Source organism: Fukomys damarensis, unplaced genomic scaffold (assembly GCF_012274545.1).
Source record: "Fukomys damarensis isolate Sample0158 unplaced genomic scaffold, DMR_v1.0_HiC HiC_scaffold_20, whole genome shotgun sequence".
NCBI classification, from domain to species: domain Eukaryota; kingdom Metazoa; phylum Chordata; class Mammalia; order Rodentia; family Bathyergidae; genus Fukomys; species Fukomys damarensis.
The window spans coordinates 1,063,615-1,074,982 of record NW_022900932.1 but is presented as its reverse complement, the minus strand read 5'-3'; the positions used below and the strand labels follow the sequence as shown (position 1 = coordinate 1,074,982).

Genomic DNA, 11,368 nt, shown 5'->3' with positions numbered 1-11,368 from the left:
TGCAGTGCGCGGGCGGACACGGTCCGGGGCGCAGCTCAGTGGGGCGAAGCAACGCCGGGCATGGGCGTCCGCTGGAGCAAGGGGGGATGCAGAGAGCGCGCTGGGGTCCCCACCCAAGGGCCCGCGGGATCTCGGTGTCCTCGCTTTTGGCTGCGCCCTTCCTGGCTTGGAAAACTATACCACCGGTCACCTCCCCGTACAAGCCCGCCTCCCTTCCTTCACCCCACGTCGGGTCTGACGCCGAGTCCGATTTGTTCTACACTGGCCCGGGTTCTTTCCCACGCCTCGGCGCCCCTACCTCTCTTCAGCGAGCCCAGACCGCCATCTGGCGCCCGGGTTCGGGAATAGCGTCCTACCCACGCCCTCCCGGGGCTGAGGGTTGAACCCAGGGCCTTTGCGCTGAGCTACGTCCTCAGCCCTTTTTTTTTTTTTCTTTAAAGGCAGGATCCCCTAAGTCCCTAATTTGTCCACGCTGGGAAACTCCTGCCTCAGCCTCCCAGAATGCTGGAATTACAGGTTGTGTTACCACTCCTAGTTTATGGCCTCCACTCTAAACCCCTACAATCTCCAGTGTGCAATGCCAGTCTTTCAAACCCATGTCGCGTTGCTCTCTAATGAAAGTCCTCTGGCCAGGGGCTCCCTCTGTTCGGTGAGGGACTTGGCACACTTGTACCCCAAAACGTGATCCAGTAAAGGTTTGCTGAGTGGGGGTAACAGAAACGTCTTCGTTTCATTCCTCTGTCGCTTGGTCCCGGCCCCAAGCCAAGATGTGAGAGCCCAGGCCGTGGGTGGGGACACCGTGACCCTGTGGCTGTGCTGGCAGTGACTTCCTCCCCAGGTGTGCTGCCTCTTTCCTTCCTCTTGGCCAGTCTCTCTCCCACCCATATAACCCCGGACCAGTGGCATTGTGAGACAGGCTGACCAGGGAGTCCTGCACAAGATGCTCCTGTTGGTGCTGGCGACGGCCAGCGTGGTGCTCGGTAAGTGGCTCCAGTGCTCAGAAGGGTCTGCTGGCCGGCTCCAGCTCCAGGAGAAACTCACCCCCGGGCAAGCACGGTTACCCTGTTGGCAGGGACCCTGGGACACAACAGGCCCGTCTGCTGGGGGAGAGGCCTGGGGCCACTAACAGATTGAGGGTCACGCCCAGAGCTGTCGCGCTCAGCAGCCTGACCTGAGCAGCCACTGAAGGGATCCTCTGCAGCTGAGAACCAAGGAACAGGGAGGGCTGGCGATACTCACGCACGGGGAGCAGTGCTGAGCCCACCCTGCTAGCCTCACTGGGCTGCAAAGCAGCATCTACTGAAAAGCAAGGTTCCTTCCAAGTGTTTTCTTTGAGCACTTGCCTCTGCTCTGCTGGGTCTGGGACTCATTAACGTGGAGTCTGGGCCAATGACAGGAAGAAGGGGCGGGGACACACATAACTGGGAAAAGAAGCAGAGAATGGGCACTTTGGGGGCAAACTTTCATACGGGCACATCCAGTGACGGCACCACCCAGATAAAAGCACTGGCAAGGGCTGCTTGAAATCTCTGTCTGCACTGACAGAGTCCCTGCCCCGTGAAGTGCTCTTGCTTTCACTTCTGAACATTACGGATTAAGAACACAGGACCAAGCTGGGTGTGGTTTTGCACACCTGTGATCCCAGCACTCAGGAAGCTGAGGCAGGAGCCTGAGCTACATAATGAGACCCTGTGGCTCAAAATAATAAAAAGGCCAAGAAGGACTAATCAGAAGGGTCTAGGGAACCATGTCTGAGAGGAAGGACTGCTTCAGCCTCCCCCATGAATCCAGAGCTTGAAGAGTACAGGGCAATGTCAGCTGTCTGAGTACATGTTGAAGAAAGAATGAGTGAACTAGGAAGTTCTCGTCTCTGGAGTAGGAGAGCAGAGAGTGGAAACTTTCACGAGGACAAAAGCTTCAGGTGTATCAGGCCAGGCTTTAAGGAATCAGGACTTGGGCCTGGGATTTAACTCAGTGGTGCCACTGCTTTGCCTGGCAAGCACAAGGTCTCAAATAAGATCCCTGCTACAAAAAAAAGGAATCAGGGCTGTTTGGTTTTTGGAGGTGTGGGGAGCACTGAGGTGCAGCAGCCCAGAATCGGCCCGAGGGGCTCAGGGTTTTGCTCCTGTGCCCTAGGTAAGATCATTCTCCCCAACCAGAACCCCCCCAACCACCTCCGCTCCCCAAATACCTGCGCTGCTACCGATGCCTCTTTGAGACCAAGGAGTTGGGGTGCCTGCTGGGGTCTGACATCTGCCTGGTGCCTGCAGGCAGCAGCTGCATCACTCTGCACATCAGGAATGGTAAGCTGGCGGGGCAGGGCGGGATGGCACGTCCTTGGTTCGGGCACCAGCATCCGTCAAACACACAAACCAACCAGGAAATACTAAGCTGCCATCTCCTGCCACAGCCCAGCCCTGTCCTGAACCGAGCCTCTCCTAACCCCCTAAGCTGCATGGAGTCCTGTTCCCAGGACTGGGGTTTTTCTGTCACTTTCCTTCCAAGCCACTTCCTGTCCCCACTTCCCTCACTCCCGCGCTCGGCTCACAGGCACCCGGCCTCAGAAGGAACTCTGGGGACCTCCAGAGTGCCGCCTGCTCCTCAGCGGTCAGCACAGTTGTCACTGTGCTGGTGTCACCCTTCGACGCTTCCAGGACTCCTCTCCTGGGTCTTGCCTTATCCTCCCTGACCCTGGATGGTCATGTTCACCAAGGTTTGGTCTTCGCTGTCTTACTCTACAGCTTCTCCCGAGGGTTTCACCTGCTTTCTCGATGTCCACCAATACCCGCAGACTGCTTTCTTCCGGCTCGTGATGTCAGGCCAGCACGGCCGCTGTCCTCATGCCCAGTTGCCCACTGGATTCAACGTGCTGACAGTGGACCACGTTCTCTCCTTTCTCACCTGCTGTTCCACCCAGTCCTGTCCCTTCACATTAGCAAGGCGCATGCTATGCAAACACAGTGCTTCCTCTTTTACCTCTGTTCGCCCAGACATCGGCATGTTCGATACTACAGACATCCTTTTCCCTTCTCAGCCTGTGAACAGCTTCCTCCCTTGTCGCCCTGCTGCGCAGCGTTCTGTGGCACGGGCACCTGAGCTGATCTCCATCCCTCAGCCGATGGGCACTTACGTGCTAATATTTCACTCCCTCAAGCTGGGCAGCAGCGAAGGGCCTGTGTACGGCTTCTTGGAACACGCGCACAAAGATCTTCCCCACCAGCAATCGATGATGGCCGCTTCCTTTTGGCAGGCCACCCCGATATGATAATTTCCTTAGTTTTTTCCTACCTGGGCCCATGGTGCTGGTCCTCCCTTCCTCACTCCCCAGGTCCCAACTCAGTCCCCCTCCGGTGTGGACACATCTGCAGTGGCTTTTTCCCTGCAGCTCCCTGGGGACACACTGGGACTCCCAACTCCTGCCCAGTTCTGGGAGTCTTTTCTGTTGCCCGGGCAGGGCGAGGCTTCTAATGGTACATGTGTGTGGCGGGAAGGGAGGACAGCCTGGGGACTCTGCGGTAGGGGCGGAGGTGGGGACGCCCTTGTCACTGGTGCCTGTGGTCCCTCCCTAGGCAGTGGCTCTGACGTCATGGTGAGTGACTGCCGCAGCAGGGAGAAGATGAAGGATTGTTCCTACACCTGGCCTGCTCCTGTGTTCGGCTTCTGGGTATTTTCTCACTGCTGCTTCGTGAATTTCTGTAACAACCCTCAAAACAGAGAGTCCTACATTCAATAGGACCACAGTAAACCCTGTCCATCTCCTCTGTTCTGATTGCTACTTGGGCTCTCAAGGGGACTTCCGGTCCCCAGTCCCAGCCCTTCATCCCTGCCTCCTGCGAGTCCCTGGCCCAGCCTGGCCTCAGCAGATACCTCACCCTCTCTAGTCCCACTCTGCCCCTGGACTCCCTTTCTTGCCTGAAGTCCCCAGTTTTTCCTCCAAAATAAACCAATCTGCAAAGTGTTCCGTTTGTCTTTCCTGGCAGGGAGAGGCTGGAGGTGAGCCTGCCGGCCTGCCTTACCACAGGGACAGTCCAGGGGCTCCCACTTCTGCTCCTGACCCAGTTCGGAGGTCATCGGGGACCCTGAGACAAGTCAGACCACAGCTGGGTGGTGACTGGAGGGAGGTCCTTCAGCCTCAGGCTGTCTTTCAGTTTGGCCTGCCAGAGCTGCAAAGGCCTGGATTTGGCTCTCCTCTCCTTTTCGCCCCTCCCCTGTGAGAAAGGCTGGGCTCAGCCTTGGAATCCTCCTGCTTCAGCCTCCCAGAGTAATGGGATTACAGGCATGGACCACTGCATACTGTTCATTTTCCTTCCTCCTTCCTTTTTATTTTTAAAAATTTTTAAATTTTTTGTAGTGTCCTGCTATATAGCTCAAGTGATTCTCCTGCCTCACCCTCCAGAATGCTGGAACTACAGGTATATGTCTATACCTGGCTTTGTGTATATGTGTGTGTGTGGTACTGGGGATTGAATTCAGAACCTTGTGCTTGCGAGGCAGGAGCAGTGCCGCTGAGCTAAATCCCCAGCCCTGCACCTGGCTTTCTGTTATAGTCAGAGATCGTGGAGAAATATGGGCCCAGTGAGGGTAGGGGGAAAAGTTTGTTCCTCTTTCCGACTAAAAATCACGACCTAGAAGTTAGCATTAGTGTGTCTGCCCCAACACCAGTTGTGAGAGGTAGGCCTGTTAAGTCTGTGCCGTGTAGGTCAAGTGTACCTTGCGTTGCCGTCCCACCAAGCACAGACACTGTCCAGCTGCTCTGAGGATGGGCGGCCCGAGTCAGGAGCGCCTGGAAGGGGCACCCGGCAGCCTGGGTGCAAGTCTTCCTGCTGATGGGAGGGCTGGCTACAAACACTGGTGTGCTTTGTCAGTGAGGCTTAATAAACAAGCAGGCCCACAACTGTGTGCACTTAGCAGTTGCGTGCACACACACGAACGCAAACTTCCCCCCACTACTGATGACCGAACCTGCGCCTCACCCACGCTGCATGCTAGACAAGTGCTCTACCACTGAGCTCTAGCCTCAGCCTTCTTCAGACAGGGTCTTACTGTGTTGCCCAGGCTGGCCTCAAACTTGTGATCCTCCCGCCTCTGCCTCCCAAGTAACTGGCTGTGGCAGTCCAGGTGGAGTGTCAGCACAGAGGGCTGGCGGAGCAGTCACAGTCTGGCTGTTTCTGGGCAGCACACAGAGGTGTGGCTCCGTACGTGCAGCCCCTCCTATTTCCTGGCTAATGTTCTTCCCTTGCTCTGCCTCCCAGCTGCCCAGCAGCTTTCTCCACGGCGGCGGTCCTGCCTTGGAACCAGCTGGCCGTGGACTGAATCTCCTAAAACCATTAGCTGTCAGGTTTTGTGTCTCCGCCATGAGAAAGCGAATACCCTGGTTACGGGACACGCCACTGCACGTGTTTTCATGGACACGCATAATTACAGGCGCTGCTTCCATTTTGAGGCATTACCCTTCCTGGGCAGTTGACCAAAATGACTGAGACTGACCCAAGTGCCAGGAAAGCTGGGACTGGGCCGCCCAGCCATAAGGTGGCACTTTTCAGAAAAAGATTCCATAATCCTAGCCCTGGGCTGCAATACTGGGAAGGGCAGAACTCACCTGGGAGTCCTGGGGCTTAAAACAGAACCTGGCTCAGAGCAGTATTTTGTTGAGTGCACAAAAGAGGCTGACTTGTATCCATTACTGCTTTCTGTATGCTTAAAATTGTTCAACAACACTTCAAGTGAAGATCCAGCTGCTGCAGCCCCACCGGTATACTCTTGGCACAGGCTCGCCCTCCATCTGGACTTCCATGGAGGGCTCCCATCAGGATCCTGGGAAGGAACTCCGGGCCAGTAGAAGCCCAGGTCCCTTGGCACTGGGCTTGAATCTACATGGATGAAAATGATTTCTTTTGGTGAAAACTCTGGCACCAACTGGGTTTAACCCTCTAGGTTTTGCAGGATCACCCATGCTTGGGGAGTCATAATCCCAGTGCTTTGATCTTCAGCTGAGCAGAGGGTAGGAAGATGTGAGAGGAAGCCACGATGCCAAGGAGAGTGGGTAGGGTTCTGCAAACCTGTCTGAATCCCACACTTACCTCTCAGTCTGTCTACACCTGCCTGGGCACATGAGAACCCGACCCCACAGACAATGTGACACGGAGTTAGGCCAGTCCTCGTTTATTGTGGAGGGAAATGGGGATGTGGAGCAAACCCACAGTCCCTCTCCTCTCCTTTCAGTAAGCCGGTAAGGACTCGGGGAAAACGGGGCTGAGGACACCGAAGACCGGGACAGGAGCGGGGCTGGAGGCGGGGACACCAGGCTGCCACACTAGGAAACCTGACAGGTGTCCTTCCTGCTGAAAGGTCAGTGTGGCACAAGTCTCAGAGACAGGCCTAGGGGATGCAGTACCAGGCCTGAGTGGACGTGGCAGGTGGCCAGTGGAGCGGGTATGGAGCACTTGGATGATGGTTCCTCTGTGCCCTTCTCTCGTCTGCCTAGGCAGAATCTACACTTGAGTTTTTCTAGGAGGCAGAAAGAGCAGCACAGGATGGGGGGTGGTGTGAAACCTAAGTCACACAGATGCTGGAGGTACTAAGGAGGGAAGCCCAGGAGGCCACAGGACCACAGGGAGAAGGAACTACAGGGTGCTGGGGGTGACAGGCACTGAACACGCTGTGGCGTAAGAAGGTGAAGGAGTCAGGGTCCAGCCCTGGGTAGATACAGAAGTCCTGAGCTGTTGAAGAACAAGTACATGTGGCGCAGGTCAGCCACAGACAAGCCCAGGCGTAGGGTGGCCAGGGGGTCTAGGCTTTCAGGCTCCTTCCCAGCGCGCAAGCTAGGCAGGGGCAAGGAGAGGTTCAGGGCCTGGTACAACTGGTGGACCTGGGTGTCGGACAGAGGCAGGGCCAGGGCCTTCTCGGAGGACTCAGGCAGGGAGCTCTGGAGCTGGGGACTGCTCCAGGAGTTGCAGTAATCGTACTGACAGCACTGGGCCTGATACCAGTACTGTGAGAAGTAGGTGTTGCGCTTTTCTTGGCAGCGGTAGGAATTGATCTGTCCACAACCTCGGATGTTGAAGCGGACTCTGACCTCTAGAGCAAAGGGATCCGCTGTAAGCCCTGACCGTAGCCTCCTGCCCACGGTCCTCAAACCTGGATTTTCTGCCTCTGGTACTCCTAAGCCCTTACCTAGATCCAACTTCTATCCTAGGCACCTTCAGAAAGGACCAGAATAATGTGCTCAGCTCGCCTCCACTCCCAACCCCTCCTTCCAGGATTCTGCTGTCTTCTTCCTGTCACCCAGGCTCTGAGGAGCCCTCATCTGTGAGACCAAGCCATGCTGTGCCCTTCCTGGGACTTGACTCACCATAATAGATGGAGATCACCATGCAGGGGGATGAGCTGCTGATGGTGCACTTCTCTGAGCCGGAAATGCATCCTACAGTAGGGTCTTCTAAGAGGCAGAAGTGGCAGGTCCGGACTTCGGGAACAGGAACTGGGGAATGCAGAAGGGGAGATGGTAGTGGGTCACTCCTGTGTCCCCTGCCCGCAGGAGGCCTGAACATCCAGGGCCCCAGCTGCTCGCTCTCCCTCCCCGCACCTGGGCCCCACTTACCCTTTCCCAATGCGAAGCCCACCACGACCAGCATGTCTACCAGTACGTAGCCCTTCATTACGGAACACGGAGAGAAGCAGTTCCTGTGAGATGCCCCGAAACCCCGCCTTCCTCGGACCATGCTCCTTGATCCTGAGCTTCAGGGTGCTTTTGGCAGGCAATCCGAACAGCAGCTGCCGGAGGTGCAGAGCTGTACTCCTGCCTGGGGCAGGATCCTGGCTCGAGGAGGAAGTTATTACCTTGGCAGGAGGGACAACAGGTCCTCACCCACAAGGTCTAGTTCCTGAGTGTGGGAGCAGCAGCCCAGACAGGGTGATACCTGGACAACTGAATCCTTACCCACGAGTCTATTTCTATCCTATATGCCCGCCGAGGACCTACTGACTCCCCTGAGGGCCATGGAGTAGTTCTGTCTCTGGCATCACCTACTGTTCTCCACACAGTCAGTTCCCAGTGTTTGGCCAGGGATAAGAGCCCCCACCCAGCCTTCAGAGATGAGCACAGCTCAACTCCCCCAGCAGGGGGCACACAGACACCACAGAGCCGCAATCTGGACCTCACCTCTCTGCACCCCTTACCTCCGCTCCTTTCAGGTTACACTCCCTTTAAAACCAAAACTGAGATAGAGTATCACCGATTAAGCCTGCTGCAGTATAAACAGCCATGGTGACCAGAGAGAACAAATACTTCTCTGGTGTTTGACGCCTCTTCCGGTTAAACCTTCCCACACCCAGTCTAGGAATGCAGCTCTGCTCTGCTCTAAGGACATCACCCAGGCCCATAGGGAACCAATCTGCACTGGTTTTCAACCTGGGGAGGGTGGGCTGGGCCTCGAGCGCGCCTGAGGTCCAGCACACCACCACCTTCCCTTCCCCAATCACAAGCACCAGCCGACTAGCTCATGGCCTTTTCTTCCACTTTATTTCATATTCCCACCACAATAATGACTCCTTTAATTTAAACTAAAAACCAGAGAGGGCTCCTGAAAGGGTGGCAGCAAAGGAAAGGCGGTGTCGAAGAGTGAAGGGCAGGTGGGGTAGGGAATCAGCGAATTGTCTTGACCGGGCTCTTGAAGTTGCTGGCGGCTTGGAGCTGCAGCTGGTAAGCCATTGGATGGATCTTGAAACCATAGAGCCTAGGCCAGGGCAGAGGTTGGAGAGAGAGCAGGGTGAGCCCCATCCTGGCCCTGCCACCCCCACCTCCAGCTCCAAGGGCTTGCTCACTGCTTAAGGACAGCAGTCCTCAAATTCATTTGTTCGTAAATATTAGGAAATGTATCTTACTTACTTTAATATCCATTAAAACCCAAATTCCAGGCTGGTGTGGTGGGGTGCACCTCTAGTCTCAGCTACTAGGGAAACTAACACAGGAGACTCTGGAGCCCAGAGGTTTGAGCCTAGCCTGGGCAACATAGTGAGATCCTGTCTCCAAACAAAACAAAACGAGATGAAACAAATCCCAATGGGGGCCAGGGAGCTGAGGGCGTAGCTCAGTGGTAGAGCATATGCTCACTCACGCTCAACGAGTATGAGCCTGCAGGTTCAGTGTCCAGCAGTAAACACACATACACTGGGCTGGGGATGTAGCTCAGTGGTGCCGACACCTGCCTCGCAAGTGCAAGGTCCTTAGTTTGATCCCCAGTACCAAAAACAAATAACACACACACACACACACACACACAGAAACCAGCCCCAAAAAAAGGACTCACATTCTAGGAGATACACATCACTGCTTGATTCAGTATAATGCACTATAAACCTTTCTTCCCCAGTACAGATAAAAACAACACATCAGAAAGATAAACCATGATTACCCAGGTTCTGAGATCTCCTGGCAAAAGGTTAAGCACCTGGGACGGTGGCAATAACAGCTACTACTTAAATGTATTTCAAGAGATTCTAAACAATTCACATGGATAAAGATGCTGCCAGGCACGTCCTAGCACCACCATTGTTTCATGGACAAGGAAACTGAGGTACTGGCAGTTAAATAACTTCCCACAGTTATTCAGCAGGAAGAAGCACTGACTGGTTGTTTTGTTTTTAAGACAGGGTCTCCCTATGTAGCTCAAGCTGGCCTTGAACTCAAGGCAATCTTCCTGCCTCAGCCTCTCAGTGCTGGGATTATAGGCACGCACCACCACGTGTAGCAAAGCCCTGACTTTGGAAGGAGCAGGCCTCAAGAAAGGTCATGCTGTCCCCTCTCCTCTCCTGGGAATCCTGGGCCTTCCCTCTGACCCTTGGAGATTTTGTCTTGCTTCATACCTGGGCACAAACTGGTTGGCAGGTCGCTTGGGCCGGTACTCGGGATGCACCATGAAGAGCATATGCGGGAAACCAGTGCCGAAATAGGCGCCATCTGTATGATGGTGCCTTGAGGACTTGGGTGTGTACACATCCATGCACTTGGGGCAGTAGAGCTTCACCATGGCTTCGCCTGGGATGTCTGAAAGGCCTGGGAGACAGCCAGACTCTGTAGGCCGCATACCTTCAACTCTGCTCAACCTACCCCAAGGACTCAGGCACCAACCCGCAGAAGCACAGCTTCTCAGAGGACTGCCACGCGGTACCCTCCTCTCCCTTCAACTCACCGATGGGAAGCATTGGCTGGTTCTCACAGTACACACGGGGACAGTAGCCAAAGTCTCCCTGCTGGTACTTTTCCAACTGAGGTCATAATGGAAGGGGTTGGTGGGTAAATACAAAGTGGCAACTCCCTCCTCAGCCCAACCCGCATCACTCTGCCTCCAGTTCTGAGCAGAAGCCCCTTCTCTGGCCCAGACAGGCCCTCAGATCTGTCTTTCTTCCTGTTTGGCAGGCTACAGAACATCAGTGCATTCAGTATCTGTTTCCTGAACAAGTGGCTTCTACAACTCCTTGTTCAAGATCTTGTCTCCCTCCCTGAAAACACCTGCCTCAGCATGAACCCCAATGAGGATTCAACTTCCAGGGCCCAGCTGTAAGGTTCTTCCCTTCTTCTCAGCTAGACTCCTGGGTGGGAATGCAGCATGAGTTCTTGCTGAGGAACCTTTGCTTCCCTTACTGCCTCAGGAATCAAATGGGAGCAGAGAGGCCTCACCATCTGGGCGATGCCACGGTTGGTGAGGATATAGCGAGCGTGGATCAATCCATAAAGCATCTCAGCTGCCTGCTCGATCAGGTCACTCTGGTTGTCCACACTTGCTCGTTTGCTCAGCACCCATCTCCGAACTTCACTGTTTTCATCACCTGGGCATTTGACCCAGCAATGTGGGACTGACCCTTCAGCTCTGCCTTCTCTGCCTTCTTCAGGCTCTGCTCTCTTCTCTCCCTTCTAACTCCCTCAACGAAGAACTACATAGATATCAATGCAAAAGGAGTAGGCTAGAGGGTGTAAGGCCAGAGAAAGAGTGGTAACACCCATCTCCGAACTTCACTGTTTTCATCACCTGGGCATTTGACCCAGCAATGTGGGACTGACCCTTCAGCTCTGCCTTCTCTGCCTTCTTCAGGCTCTGCTCTCTTCTCTCCCTTCTAACTCCCTCAACGAAGAACTACATAGATATCAATGCAAAAGGAGTAGGCTAGAGGGTGTAAGGCCAGAGAAAGAGTGGTAAATAAGACCTACAAGGGAAGGGGCATTACAAATAGAACTGAGTTAGATTTAGAGAGCAAGGGAACAAGTGTTACCAGTCACCCAATGAAGCAACAGTCAAGTAGGGGGTCAAAATAAAGCAGAGGCACAAGTTCCTGAGTTTGATCCTCAGTACAAAAAAAAAAAAAAAAAAAA

General features: G+C 54.6%; 3 protein-coding genes across 7 annotated transcripts in view; 1 reads left to right on the top strand and 2 right to left on the bottom strand.

Annotated features, from left to right (window-relative positions):
- Positions 1-671: 671 nt before the first annotated feature.
- Ly6g5c (lymphocyte antigen 6 family member G5C) lies at positions 672-3,938 on the top strand. Of its 3 annotated transcripts, none has more exons than XM_033766357.1 (3): positions 672-980; positions 2,160-2,303; positions 3,570-3,938. In XM_033766357.1, the coding sequence occupies exons 1-3, from the start codon at positions 941-943 to the stop codon at positions 3,731-3,733; spliced, it is 348 nt and encodes a 115-aa protein (XP_033622248.1). In that variant the 5' UTR covers positions 672-940; the 3' UTR covers positions 3,734-3,938. The 3 variants fall into 3 exon arrangements, 2 of the variants coding, with proteins under 2 accessions (XP_033622248.1, XP_033622247.1); XM_033766356.1 differs by lacking the exon at positions 3,570-3,938 and adding an exon at positions 2,742-3,429; XR_004518210.1 differs by lacking the exon at positions 3,570-3,938 and having other exon boundaries at positions 2,137-2,229.
- A 2,068-nt stretch (positions 3,939-6,006) lies between these two features.
- Positions 6,007-8,412, bottom strand: Ly6g5b (lymphocyte antigen 6 family member G5B). Of its 3 annotated transcripts, none has more exons than XM_033766408.1 (3): positions 8,179-8,412; positions 7,352-7,815; positions 6,007-7,077 (listed from the first exon to the last, which is right to left on the bottom strand). In XM_033766408.1, the coding sequence occupies exons 2-3, from the start codon at positions 7,719-7,721 to the stop codon at positions 6,683-6,685; spliced, it is 765 nt and encodes a 254-aa protein (XP_033622299.1). In that variant the 5' UTR covers positions 7,722-7,815; positions 8,179-8,412; the 3' UTR covers positions 6,007-6,682. The 3 variants fall into 3 exon arrangements, with proteins under 3 accessions (XP_033622299.1, XP_033622300.1, XP_010608154.1); XM_033766409.1 differs by having other exon boundaries at positions 7,352-7,773; XM_010609852.3 differs by having other exon boundaries at positions 6,009-7,077; positions 7,352-7,480; positions 7,601-8,412.
- Positions 8,413-8,502: 90 nt separating this feature from the next.
- Positions 8,503-11,368, bottom strand: part of Csnk2b (casein kinase 2 beta) — a 3,477-nt gene continuing 611 nt past the window's right edge. Inside the window, exons 2-5 of the mRNA XM_033766410.1 lie at positions 10,679-10,747; positions 10,191-10,266; positions 9,865-10,054; positions 8,503-8,735 (exon numbers count right to left, since the gene is read on the bottom strand). Coding sequence (XP_033622301.1) covers positions 8,645-8,735; positions 9,865-10,054; positions 10,191-10,266; positions 10,679-10,738 — 417 coding nt within the window. The 5' untranslated portion in view covers positions 10,739-10,747 and the 3' untranslated portion in view covers positions 8,503-8,644. The remainder of the gene's footprint in view (positions 8,736-9,864; positions 10,055-10,190; positions 10,267-10,678; positions 10,748-11,368) is intronic.